The sequence below is a fragment of the Podarcis pityusensis genome, assembly GCF_964106645.2.
Source record: "Podarcis pityusensis genome assembly, chromosome: 6".
Taxonomy (NCBI): domain Eukaryota; kingdom Metazoa; phylum Chordata; class Lepidosauria; order Squamata; family Lacertidae; genus Podarcis; species Podarcis pityusensis.
Genome location: NC_138030.1, coordinates 39,338,573 through 39,351,653, shown reverse-complemented (window position 1 = coordinate 39,351,653; position 13,081 = coordinate 39,338,573). Strand labels below are relative to the sequence as shown.

General features: G+C 41.0%; 1 protein-coding gene across 1 annotated transcript; it reads right to left on the bottom strand.

Moving 5' to 3' along the window:
- Positions 1–3,399: 3,399 nt before the first annotated feature.
- On the bottom strand, positions 3,400–11,296 carry IL10 (interleukin 10). The gene is made up of 5 exons (XM_081009117.1): positions 10,118–11,296; positions 8,985–9,047; positions 7,664–7,813; positions 5,952–6,017; positions 3,400–4,519 (listed from the first exon to the last, which is right to left on the bottom strand). The coding sequence occupies exons 1-5, from the start codon at positions 10,274–10,276 to the stop codon at positions 4,427–4,429; spliced, it is 531 nt and encodes a 176-aa protein (XP_080865243.1). The 5' UTR covers positions 10,277–11,296; the 3' UTR covers positions 3,400–4,426.
- Between the last annotated feature and the right edge of the window lie 1,785 nt (positions 11,297–13,081).

Genomic DNA, 13,081 nt, shown 5'->3' with positions numbered 1-13,081 from the left:
TGGAGGGAGTAGAGATCTTACAGCATTGTCATCTCAAGAAGGGCTTGTCCCCCCAGACGTGCAAGGCATCTCTCCCAGCCAGCCTTCAGCCAACCTGCCCAAGATGGATCTCCATCTTTGTTCTCCCTTCTTCTTCCAAGTACAACTTGCGAAATACACTCTTTCCCTCTCACCTCAAGCATATATACCATCAGCATAGCACCTCTGTCTGCCCAGGCCCAAGATTCCTCTTCGATGGGTCATCAAGAACTTTTGTCATCAACAACCCACTGGTTCTTGTGCTGGTCACTCACCCACATGATGCCTGTTAGTCACCAGTTGTCTTTATTCACAGTTTGTGTTATCTATTAATGTTTTTTCTATTTAGAGTAATACTGACACTACTATACTTTTATCCTTCTCACCAGGATGCCCTTCCAGAAAGAGCTAACCTAAACTCTGACAAAATAATAGTGATTCACATTGGATATCACACTAGCTCACGGGTTATTCACGAAAAGTACAGCCTCCAGAATTATGCAAGTTTGGATTTTGTCTATGTGTACTTTTTGTCATAGATAGATCCCCTCTTCTGGGCCCCATATTGCGGTCTCTGCCTGTGACTCTTTTCTGTATTAAAGGCACAGGAAGTATATCACATTACCATCAGCTATGCTATCTGTCTCAAGGACTTGGAGATTATCTGTAGGGTTTTTATTCTTCTCCTCATCCTGTTGTTGTGGTTTTTCCAAATGTGTGTGTCTATGGGATATTTTCTGAACCTATTTCCAGTTTTTGATCACATAATCATCTCTGGAAAATAAATGCAATGTTCTTGTTATGCTCCCTTTCATCTTCCCAACTAGTGAGGAGCTCCAGGGTCAGCATTACTCAAATTTGAGTTCCTTTTTGGAGGAGAGATCACTGGAGACTGCCCATTCTGAGTAATTAGCCAGCAATTTCCCTAGCAAAAGGAAACTGCAGCCAGGATTGGTGGGCCATAATCCCATAGACAATCCCTTTCCATAAGCCAGACGTGAACTCCTCCATAAAGTGCAGGAACAATGGATACATTTTGTCCTGTAAAAGCAGGACTCATTTTGCAGACAGATCATTACAAACAAAGTAGAATTTCATTCCCCATTTCATACATAGTAATGTAGGGTTGCCATATTCCAAGAAGTAAAAATCCAGACACAAAAAGTTGTCATTTTGCCAATTCCCCCTGGACGCTGCTAATGCATTTTTAAAAATCAGGAAATTCCACTCACCTTAACACAAACTGAAAGGCTGATTAGAGTACTGATAATGAAAATATGCTCATGCTGTCAGTGTTATAACTAAATCTGAAGGACAGTTTAGGCAGCAGAGAAACCAAATACAGTGGTATACCTCTCCATTCCAGAGGTCCGTTCTTAACCTGAAACTGTTCTTAACCTGAAGCACCACTTTAGCTAATGGGGCCTCCCACTGCTGCCGTGCCACCACCACGCAATTTCTGTTCTCATCCTGAAGCAAAGTTCTTAACCCGAGGTACTATTTCTGGGTTAGCGGAGTGTGTAACCTGAAGCGTATGTAACCTGAAGTGTATGTAACCCGAGGTACCACTGTAACTAAATTTAAATTATGTGAAAATGTGATGATAAAAAACAACATGCAACAGAAAACCTTATGTGAGCAAGTTTCAGATTTAAGCAAATGATAAGGCAAGGCAAGGAAGTTAAAACTTAGTACTCTGTTTCTAGTTTGATGTAGGTGCTGTGAGTCACATGTATAACTGTTAGCAATGCATTTTAAAATGTTTCCTTTGTGCATTATTTCTGTATGCTGATAAAGAGGTGTCAGAAATATTGTTTTTTAAACTTGGTTCAGAATAATAACCAAAACAGACACACAACAGGCGCTATCAGTAATAATATAAGTTACCTATACCTCACCTTTATACTTCCTTTCTTCTGGGTTATTTTTGATGCTGTTGTTCCTCATGCATAAGAACAGAATATGACTTTCACTGCATTGTAGTTTATTTTCAAACTTGGGGAAGTTTGGGTGGAGAGCTTAATTTTAAAGATAAACCCACCACTATTTACATGGAGATTCCCTTGTGATTCAGACTTCTCTTCTTGCTAATACTGTTTGCATATGTTGCCTGTGTTTTTGGTGCTTCCCAAGGGTTGCCGAGGGTTATTAATGTGTGTCTTTTCATTCTGCAAACCATCTCTTCAGTTGTCTGCATTGCACAGCTTTCCTGGTTACCTGTTTCCTGAAAACCCCATTGTGGCATTTGTACAGAGCCCCCGGTCGTTTCACAGACTATTGACCTGTACACCACTATTTTATTCTTCCACTGCCACCAATTTTGTGGAAAAAACCACATCTGACTGGGTTGCCACAGCCACTCTGGGTGGCTCCCAATAAAAAAATAGTAAAAATACAACACAACAGCAAACACTAAAATCTCTGAACAGGGCTGCCTTCAGATGTCTTTTAGAAATTACCAGTACATAGCTGTTTAGCTGTTTGACACCTGCTGGGAAGGTGTGCAGCAGGGTGGGCATGACTACTGAAAAGGCCCTCTGCCTGGTTCCCTGTAACCTCACCTCTCGCAGTGAGGGAACCGCCAGAAGGCCCTGGGCGTTGGACCTCAGTGTCCGGGCTTAATGATAGGGGTGGAGGCGCTCCTTCAGATATACAGGGCTGAAGCCGTTTAGGGCTTTAAAGGTCAGCACCACCTTTCTCTGTGGACCACCAGAACCGAACTCTCGCATAAGTGGCAGTTGCAACACTGCAGGAAGCCATGGTGATGTTAGCAACATTACAGCTGGAAAAACCCGAGGACCCTCAAGGTGCTGAGTGGGATGGAGTAGCCAGCAAGGAGGATACAGCTTAGCTAACAAAGCAATGCAAAAAGAAGGGGAAGAAGCCAGAGACCCCAGTTGAGTGAATCACATCCCAGCAAACCCCAGCAGAAGGAACAATGACTCAGAAGATGAGATTGGAAAATCAACCTTTTCATATTCTTATTCCCCGTTTCATTCTTCCTAACCTTTCCATATAACAGCAAGTTAAGAATGAATAAGTGTCAGGAGCTGAGATTTTTTGTTTTTTGTTTTACTTTATTTTTATTGTTCATCATGGGGTGCCTAATGAAATCAGAGTGTGTTGGACGTAAACAAGAGCTTTCACATTTCCTTATAAGCTTACATAACAAAAAGCAAACATGCTTAATCATCTGCTTTGAGGTTAAAAATCATTCTGATGCAGAAGAAAAACATTCAGTTCCTGTTTAAAAAAAACAAATGCAAAATCAATGGCAGTAACAGTCTCACATTTGTCAAGGCAACTGTAACCAGATCCACAGAAGTGCACGAGCATATTGTGATTTGATGCATTGCTAGCACAGGCAATAAAATGTACCAGAAGTCATGTACTAGTGCTCGCAGAGACAGGTATTATTTTTGCACGAGCAAACAACAATGATATAAAATTTTAAAATATTTCAGTGCATGATTGTCCTTGTTTGACCTATTTATTTATTTACAAACTTCCCCACCCTATCCTTCATTTTTTTTTTTAAAAAATCACATTCAGAAGGGCATTGCCATCAAAATACTGTGAAAAGTACAATAAAAACAATGAATTATTAAAAACAAAACAAAGGCAGCATTAAAAGCAATTCAGCTGAAATAAAAATATATCAGTGATGAAAAAACCAACCTGTACCCTTCCAAATGCTTCCCAATCCCATTGTCTCTGACTGCTGTGCATGCTGTAGGAGTTGTAGTCTAAAACATCTGGAAAGCTACAGGTTAGCTACCCTTGCTTTAAATGTAAGCACCAACACTTTGAATTGTGCTTGGATGTGGACCAAGAGCTGGTGAGGGTCTTTAAGCCCTGGTGGGTTGTGTTCCCAATGACGGGTTTCAGCTAGCAGCCTGGTGGCTGTACTTTCAAACTATCAGTTGTTAACATCTGACCTGAAATGGAAACTGACATGCTCAGATGTACTTAATATTGTGCAGCAGACAGTCCCCTTGCTGAAATTAACAACCTGTTTGAAGTCTTTGGATCATGGTGCTCACATTTAAATCCAAAATGCTGACTCAAACATAATAAAGATTTAGAATCTACTTCTCACAATTTCTCACTTCCTAAAAAGCATTTCCTTGAATGCTACAATTTGGAGCATTCCTAAGCTAAGAGAAAACTAAAAGGACAAAAACACGCTATGTGAAAAGGAGAAGGAGAAGCAAAAACAGGTCAATAAATTACGTTATAGCTTTTCCTTTATAAAAATGTATAACACTGACAAAAGCTGAGGTATCTGTGTTAATAAATAAGTTTAAGTTAAAAATATATAGTATTGTGTAATACTGATTTCTTGTAACACCTTTGCAAAATATATTCCAGTTACAGAAGTTAGTTGTCCTGAGTGGAAAAAACTGTTTCATTTTTTCATCTTCATTGCCAGGTATTCTTCAATGTAGTTAATGAAAATGTCAAACTCTCCCATTGCTTTATAAATGCCTTTGCCTTGCAGCTGGAAAGGAAGTGGAGGGATTATTAATTACAAACTGAAGGAATAATAGTTATTGCAAGATAAAGATGCATGCATTTTTCCATCATCTTTATTCTACTCTGGAGATTTGGCATGTGACAGAATTTTGAACGCTGTTGACCAGGATTGAAGTGATACTTTCCAAGAAGGAGAGGCAAGCATGGGGAACAGGACTGGGAAGGCGATGGGCTGACAGAGCGAGACTGGCAGCCCCTCCCTGCGACAACACAGCTCCGCACCACTGTGTGAAGCCTAGCCTTCATTTCCCTGTCTTTATTCCATTCTGGCTTGAAGAAGGGAACAAAGGAGAATAATCATTTTTAAAAGAGGGTCTCCAGTGAAACAAAAGGCTAAGTAAACATGCCACTTGGACAAATGGATTAATAGATGAAAAATCACTGTTATTTAAAGGTTTCTGAGTGCATCATTTGGGACAATGAACACAAATTGCTAGTGTAAGAAGAATCTATCTCAATCAAGCAACCTACACAATTCCTCTTTACAGACATTACTGGATCAGTGCAGGATATACCGGTAGGTCACAGAAGGAAGCTGCTTTGAAACTACAACTTGGACTTCAGGACACTTTTTAACAGCATTCTTAACGTAATAGGAAGCAAGTCCTCATTTGTAACAGTACACAGCATAGGCATCACTTGGACATTACTTGGATGATACAGAAAATGAAAGAAAGTTGTTTGAAACTGAATGCTCACTCCAGACAGTAGAATATAGCATTTTCAGCTTCGCTGATTGAGTTGGAAAATAAAACATTAAGTACCACCTACAACTGGTTTATGTGTGTGTTTATTGTAGCCAGTGGCAACCTGCCCAAGGGTGTACATTGCATGCCCGGAAGAACACCTAAAAGCCCGGGTGCAAATACAAAGTTGCATTCCCTGCACCATGAAGTCAGCTTGCTCCCTCTCCTTAACTTCCACTTGACAGTGCTAGTCTTCTCAGGTTTTAAATGTTTTTAAACTGGCAAGCCACAGAGTTATTTAAAGGTTTATGAGGGCCAGTGTGGTGTAGTGGTTAAGAGCGGTAGTCTCGTAATCTGGGGAACCGGGTTCGCGTCTCCGCTCCTACACATGCAGCTGCTGGGTGACCTTGGGCTAGTCACACTTCTTTGAAGTCTCTCAGCCCCACTCACCTCACAGAGTGTTTGTTGTGGGGGAGGAAGGGAAAGGAGAATGTTAGCCGCTTTGAGACTCCTGAAGGGGAGTGAAAGGCGGGATATCAAATCCAAAAAAAAACAACTCTTATTTGGAAGGATCCAATCTACAGTGTATGTATTAATCCAGAAGAGTAGCAAGAGGATGCATGACTCTCACACACTAATTGTTTTGGCTCTTTGATGTACTGTGCAAAGCCTCTAAACAAGGGTGTTTAGCCATGTGATATAGGAACCTACCTTTTCATAGGTTTCTTTGATGTTTCTTATTGTTTTACTCTCCTTTTCACAGATGAAGAACCTATGCTGAAAAGAGGAAGCAGAAGAATGGTGAATTCAGTGGCTTTCTTCTGGTTATCCTTGAAAATCCTAAGAGCTCTACTGCGCATTGGCCTGATTCAGCAAGGAAGAGCCATTAGTGCAAAGAAGAGCCACCCATGCAATCAGCTGCTGTCTATGCAAGGGATACAGATGTGTTCCACTGGTGATGCTCATCCAGGCAACACGGAACAAGCTAGATACATCTTTGGCCTGGTGGGGATGTGCACCACAATCCAAAGCCAAGCACCACGGAACGCAAAATCAGAGACGGAAGAGGGTAACTTCTGCTTTGTTTCCGTGCAAATGCCTTTCCCTACAGCTCTATACTTGGCAAAGGTCCAGCCCAACTCTGATGAGTAAGTTCATGAATACCCCTTAGTCCTAGAAAAGAGCTTTGAGAGGAGAGTTTCCTCTTGCAACTCTGCTAAGCACAGAGGGTTTCCTTGTGGCCTTGTGTGCTTGTTTTCTGAGTCATACTGTGACCAGATGACACAGTGAGGACACCACAGCAAAGTAATGTTAGGATGTGGCACTGAATAGCTCTGTCATCTGTAGTTGTGCCTTTGTAGAAGCAGCAGCTATTAGGTAAGAATTTTACGTAAGGTTTATGAAAGAAGACATCAGCACTTAACTTATATATTTATCCATAGGCTGTATGATAAAATGGTCAGTTTGTGCAGTCCCATAAATAATAATCCTCTCTCTCTGTGCTTTATTAATCTGTTTATGAGGTCACCATTATAGAGAAGGTAACCTCATTCCTGAAGAAACTACAACACTGTGCTTAATGAATACAGCTATGTCAAAGACCACGTGCATCCTACAGTTGTGTGCAGAAATTGTTACTGGGTGCAGAATTGAGTACAGAAAGAATCTTGAATTTAATTTAGCTTCTAGACCCGAAGGTTGTGAAGATCTGTTTGAAATGATGTAAGTCATGCATAGTGAAACTTTAAATCTAGAGGACAGGCTGTGCTGGATTTCTAGTATCTGCTGTGCCGTGAATGACTTTTTGCATTTGCTTAAATAGCAGTAACAAAATTAATTTGGCAAAATAAGCAAAGTTATGCACATTGTATGCTTACGATGCATAATTTATACATATTATGGATTATGCTTTTCTTGGGACAAAATTGTGATTACCTGGGAGGAGACATTTTTATCTTTTTTGTAGCCCAGAATATACATAACACTGACTCTGACACCTGAAGAAATGGTGAAGGCACCTTGGCAATGCCTACATTTTTGAAATCTCTAATACAGGGGTTCCCAAACTTGAGTCTCCCGCCTTCCCTAGCTAGCAGGACCAGTGCTCAGGGATTATGGGAACTGTAATCCAAAAAACAACTGGATACCCATGTTCTGGCTTATATTTTCTGTCCCCACAACACTTTTTACAAATAGAAGTGGAAACAATTCTCTTATCTTTCAAAATAATATATTGCACTTTAGAATGTAGTCCCATTTTGTAGAGCACTAATTTTGCACAATGAACATGCTGTTTGTTTCTAGGGTCTAAGCACCATTGGATGCCATATTTCACTCCTCTTGAACAGTTCCACAGAGGCAGGAAACTGCAGTTTGATTGGGAGCATGGCAGGTGGCCTAGGAAAGGAAACGGGCCGACTTACACAGCGCTTGATTGTCTGTCTCAGATCCAGCAGCCTCTCTCCAAGAAAGTCTACAGTTCGCTGAATGGCGCTGCCAGTGGTTACGTTGGGCAAAACAACTTCCAGATAAAACTGTATCATTTCTGCCACTGACTGACAGCCCAAGTACCCCTAAAGGAAGAGGAGACAATAATAATGGTAAGAGCACATGAATAAGGCATTTCAGAAATAAGATGGCTCATTATGACTTTTGTTCCATGGATTACGATCTACACATATGACAATTCTGTCACTGTAAACAATGTTTTCTTACTTCAGAGTTTCCTTGTGCTACTTGATAAGCCAAGATAAACCCTCCCCAAACACGCACATGACATACTTGGAAACTGATGCAAAAAATAATAAAATAATAATACAAATAAAAATTGTGACTCCATAGGCTGCCAACTTATTTATTTCAGTAAATTTTCTATAACGTCTTTCCATTGCTCCATCACAGTGCATGGCAATAAAAAAAATTTTATACATGTAAATTAACTATAACATCATTAAAATTCCTATTATCCCTAAAAATAAAACAACACAGAGAAAGCCTCACTTAGCTCCTGATTGCTTGATTACTCCCAGTTGACAAGAGACCTGAACTCCCCTGCTCTTTAAGATCAAAAGAAGAAGTGCTGCTATAAGTGAGAGAATAACTCCCCTGAGTTATGCTGGACTCTACCTAGTAGATATTTCTTGCTTCTATTGTCTATTCATTAGATCACACTATGCATTCACTGAACAAAGCCCCATGCAACCTCAACACTTTTGAAAGGGAATGACTTCTTGGGATATTTTGTTCAGAACTGTTTTTTTCAGGCAAAGGTACACTGAATACTGCTTTTCTTAGTCAGGCTTCTAACAACCTAAATATTATACAGTAATGCAGACTGTTATAGGGTTGGCACTGTTGCAATTTCCCCTACAAGTTCCTCACAAGTAAGTACTGTATGTGGAAATGTAAAGTGGGAGTTAAGGGAGATGAGGTGCAATCAAGGATTTTAACAGTACAGACTTAGAATACAAATGCATATAATAACATGCATTTCAAAACAGCATCTTCTAGCTCTCAACACACATACACTGGCAGATTCACATTATTGTGAATTGTTGTTATTTCTATACAACCCTTCATCCGAAGATCACAGGATGGTTTACGATATAAGAAAGACCCTCTTGCCTGACATGATGTCTAAAATATTGGTCTCATAGTTTATTTCTGCCAAGGAACATCTTTCCATGACCCCATAGATCAGCACGAACTTATTTCCAAATAGCGTGAAGACAATTGAAATCTCACCTTGAAATCTTCCAGTAGATCCTCTTTTAACAACATGATCTCTAGCTCATCATCTCTGGCTTGCTGTAAGAGTATGCAATGAAGAAGACTCAGATAAGTGTGACCCCACTTATCAGCAAAGAGTTTAGAGCATCTAGTATCGCCCAGTTTCTTTTACATGTGAGCATTCAGATTTGATGCAACTTCTTATCTGAGGGTCTTCCCTCTCTACTGCATCCACTCGTAGATAATAGCTATGACAAATATTGTTACAGCAAGCTTTTAATTGCACAGGATATATATACATTATAGTATATGCCTAACCTTTGTATATGCCTAAACTTTTGTGAATGATTAAACTCAGATTTCAAATGTATGGCTATCTAAAAGCTCAGAAATACACCAGTAAAAGCAATATACACTTAAATGTAATCACCAGCCTTCTCTCATGCATGTCTAAAAAAATGGGGCAATGGATATAGAGTTTCAGCTATTCAAAATGGGGCAATGGATATAGAGTTTCAGCTATTGTTGTCCTTCACACATGCATAGCAACTTTCTCCAAATATCTGGACATTCATGGTAACATAGAATAACATAAATGTTACTCAGATCCCCTCAGAAACATTTTGGTTCCTAACAAGCTTTCTCCCCTTCCCAAAATCAGAAAATGAGTTAACCTTAAAAGTTTTTCTTGTCAGTTTCAATCACAACTGTTCACATAATTTCATTAGACAGCATTTGAAATGAAAGGCACAATCCATCAAAAAATTCACTGAATCCCATTCATTTTGTTGGGGCTTGCACAGGAGAACTTCTTGGTGATTTGTGTCCCAAGCAATGCATCTCTTGTACTTATCAGCAAGTATTTATTTTATTAAATGTCTATCTCACCTTTCTTCCCAAAAGTGTCCAGGATGGCAAACAGAAAAATAATAAAACAATACAACAATATTTTTTTAAGCTGCTTAAAACATGTCAACTGAAAACATTTTTTTTAAAAAAATCAAAACATGGAAAAACAAATAGCACAGTAAGCTATGTTAAGTGTTTTCAATTGCTATACAAAAAGAAGCAAAGCCTTTTCCCTCCACTCTTCCTAAACTCTGGATCCAATAGAAGCTGCTAGAGGAAGAAAGGATCGTCATACTCACAAAATAATCTCTAATCTCATGAAACGTGACCCGCAACTCTCGGAGCTTGTGAGGCAGGATGTCTGCAAAACGCTTACAGCTGCTTTCGGAGAGATGGCCCTGTGCATTCTCGAGGTTGAGCACCAGGGACAGAAGAGTAAAGGCTCTGAGAGAGTTCATGCCTTCACAGATTTCCTTTGTGGTTCAGCTCAATTTGCAAGAGGCAAAAAGCCAGATCTGAATGCCCATCACCTTGATTGGCTCCTAATTTATACCATCCAGCTTCCTTCCTCATTTCGCAGGATATGGTACTCAAATTAACCAAAAGGTCAACCTCTTCCCATAAAAAGTTTTTTTTTTAAATAGAAAAAGAATTGCCAAGACCCCTTCCTTCTATCTTTTTACATAATTTCCTTCTTGTAAATTTAAATGTAGGAAAGGAGAAAGGAAAGATTGTGCTGTGTTAATTACAGTATGATGGAAACATAAAAAGGTGCTTTTCTCATTTATCATGGTATTTTGTTCCTTTAGTTCCTAAATTTTAGGTAAATGTCCTTATTGTGAGGGAGAAAATGACCTTTCACTATTTAAATCTCTGAAAACCCAATTAAATTGTTGTTTTTCCTGTTAAACTGCCACAACTGGTAGGCAAATCAATTTCAGATTTTTAAAACACATCTCTGAAAAGCGTAAAGGTTTTCCCCAACTATGTAAAATCCCCATATATATCTCAATGCAAATAAGGATTAACCAGACAAAAATAACACAAGAGATTAATTGTAAAACAATATATCCTGTTCGTTTCATGTTTGCTAAGGAGATGCAGCTAAAATCCCCATGGGTTTAATATATCACCTATTTCAACTGTAAATATTATTCCTGACACTTTTAAATTTTTGCACTTTTCTAAATATATATATGTATGTTTTTCTGTATTGTTGAGCGCTGCATAGTTCTGCTCTGGGCTGTTTTCACCATGACCAGACTATCTCTGTTCAACACTGAGGAACCTACGAGGTTCCACTGGTCTCTGGGGGTGGACCATCTGAATTGGTGCCCCACTGCTACAAGGTAAGACTGCCACCAAAAGTCCAAACTTCACCTGGAAGTGGTCTCACCACAACAACATGGTAAGGCACTCCACTCTATCCAGACCACCCCTCTCTCTACTGGGAGCAAGGGCTAGATCAAGGGTACACCTGCTCTGTGCATTGGCCAGATAACCATATGGTATGAAACAGTCCCATGGCTGCCATGGAGGCCATGAAATCTTGGGCTGGCCTCGAGGCATTCGCAGCACACACGCTGAAGTCACCCAGGACAAGAGACCTGGGTGGTTCTTCCAAAACCACACTGGAGGCAGTCTGGAGACCAGCTCAGTAAGGGAGGCTGTTGAGCTGAAAGGTACACCAAGAGTATTCCCAGCCTGCCTCCATGACTGACATGGAATGCAGACGAGTAGTGGGAGGTACCAGCTGGGGAACCCCCAAGGGAAGAAGGCTCAGACCAAGGAATTGGTGATGGGATGACAATGAGTGGTCAGAGGGAGAAGGGAGAGCAGACCAGGAGGAGGAGGTGCTGAAAGCTGAAGAGGTGACAGGGTTTAGTGAGCAGGAAGAGGCTGTGGCAGAGTCAGAATTAGAGTGGAAGCTGAAGAGGAGGGAGGCCAAGAGGTAGATTGGTGGTGGCTGCTGAAGAAGCCAGTGAGTGCCCCCTTCTTGCTGTGACCAGCTCCCCTCCTCCCTGGACAAAGAAAGAAAAGTCGAAGGAGCCTTAGATTGCTTGGGAAGGACCTGAAGACGAAGGAGTCTTAGAGAACAGAGGGAAGGAGGGGACCTTCTGTCCTTGCACCTGCCTCATTGGGGCAAGACCTGCTAGGAACAGTTGCTGCGCTCACCAGTTAATTTCACAGATGCTCTTTGAGTTATTGCTAACCTGCTCCCAACCCCTGCCTTGACAATGACCCCACACCAGATGCCGTGCAGCTCCCATGCAGAGAGGTTTCTTAGCAAATGACAGTTAACTTCTATGAACCGTGGCAAATGTCTCCCACTCCCCAACCCTCCGGTCAGAACTGAAGCTGCGCAGAGTGCCCAGGTGGGCACAACCATGTCAGGTTAGGGACATCCCCCACCCATCTCAATTATACAGACTAGATCAGCCTGTTTATTCACAATAAGATAATGGATCAGCACAGTCTTATAATGAACCAGCCTAGCATTCAGTAACAACAACAGCAGTCCATTGGGCACAGCTTCCAATGATACCACAGGTGGGAAAGTGGTTAGTGCAAGCAACATAACGCATGTATCTATAAGTCTCCATCTGACCCACCCCCCTCCAGCCATGTCCTCTTCTCTTCTCCCCCCCCCCCCAAACCGCTGGCATGCTTGATTATCTGTGAGTCCTCCTTAGTCTGTCTCCCTCCCAGCCACATCTTTTGAGCACCCTCCCCTCAGAATGCACACTCTGTTCCAGGCCCTCGCAAACTCACAGTGCAGGCAGTACAATCCTACGTATGTTTGCTTAGAAGCTGCTCCAGTGTAGTTCTGTAGGACTTAGCTGCAATCCTAAATGTACTGACAATTGTAATATTAAATCACAGGACTTTGGGAAAACAGCACTGTTCTGCTGTCAATATGTACTTTGGACGGCTAGGAGAAACTCCTACTGGCATCCTTTCAAATGTTATGTTTGGAACAAATGCCACAGGCAAGTACAAAGTGCTCCTGAAGTGAATGGGAGACTGTAATTGTGCTTTATAGACAGTTTTTGCATAAGTATGTCAACATCTGTCAATAGATTTGAGATGCGATAGCTAGGTGCGACCTCTGTAATATCTAGAGGCAGATGCACCTAGCGTAGTAGATGCTGGCGACAACCAAGAAGGGATGACCACCACCTTGCTGTCATGCTTATGAGCTTCCAGAGGCCACTGGCTGGTCACTGCTGAGTTTTATTTAGTAAGGCAATTCTTCCATTCTT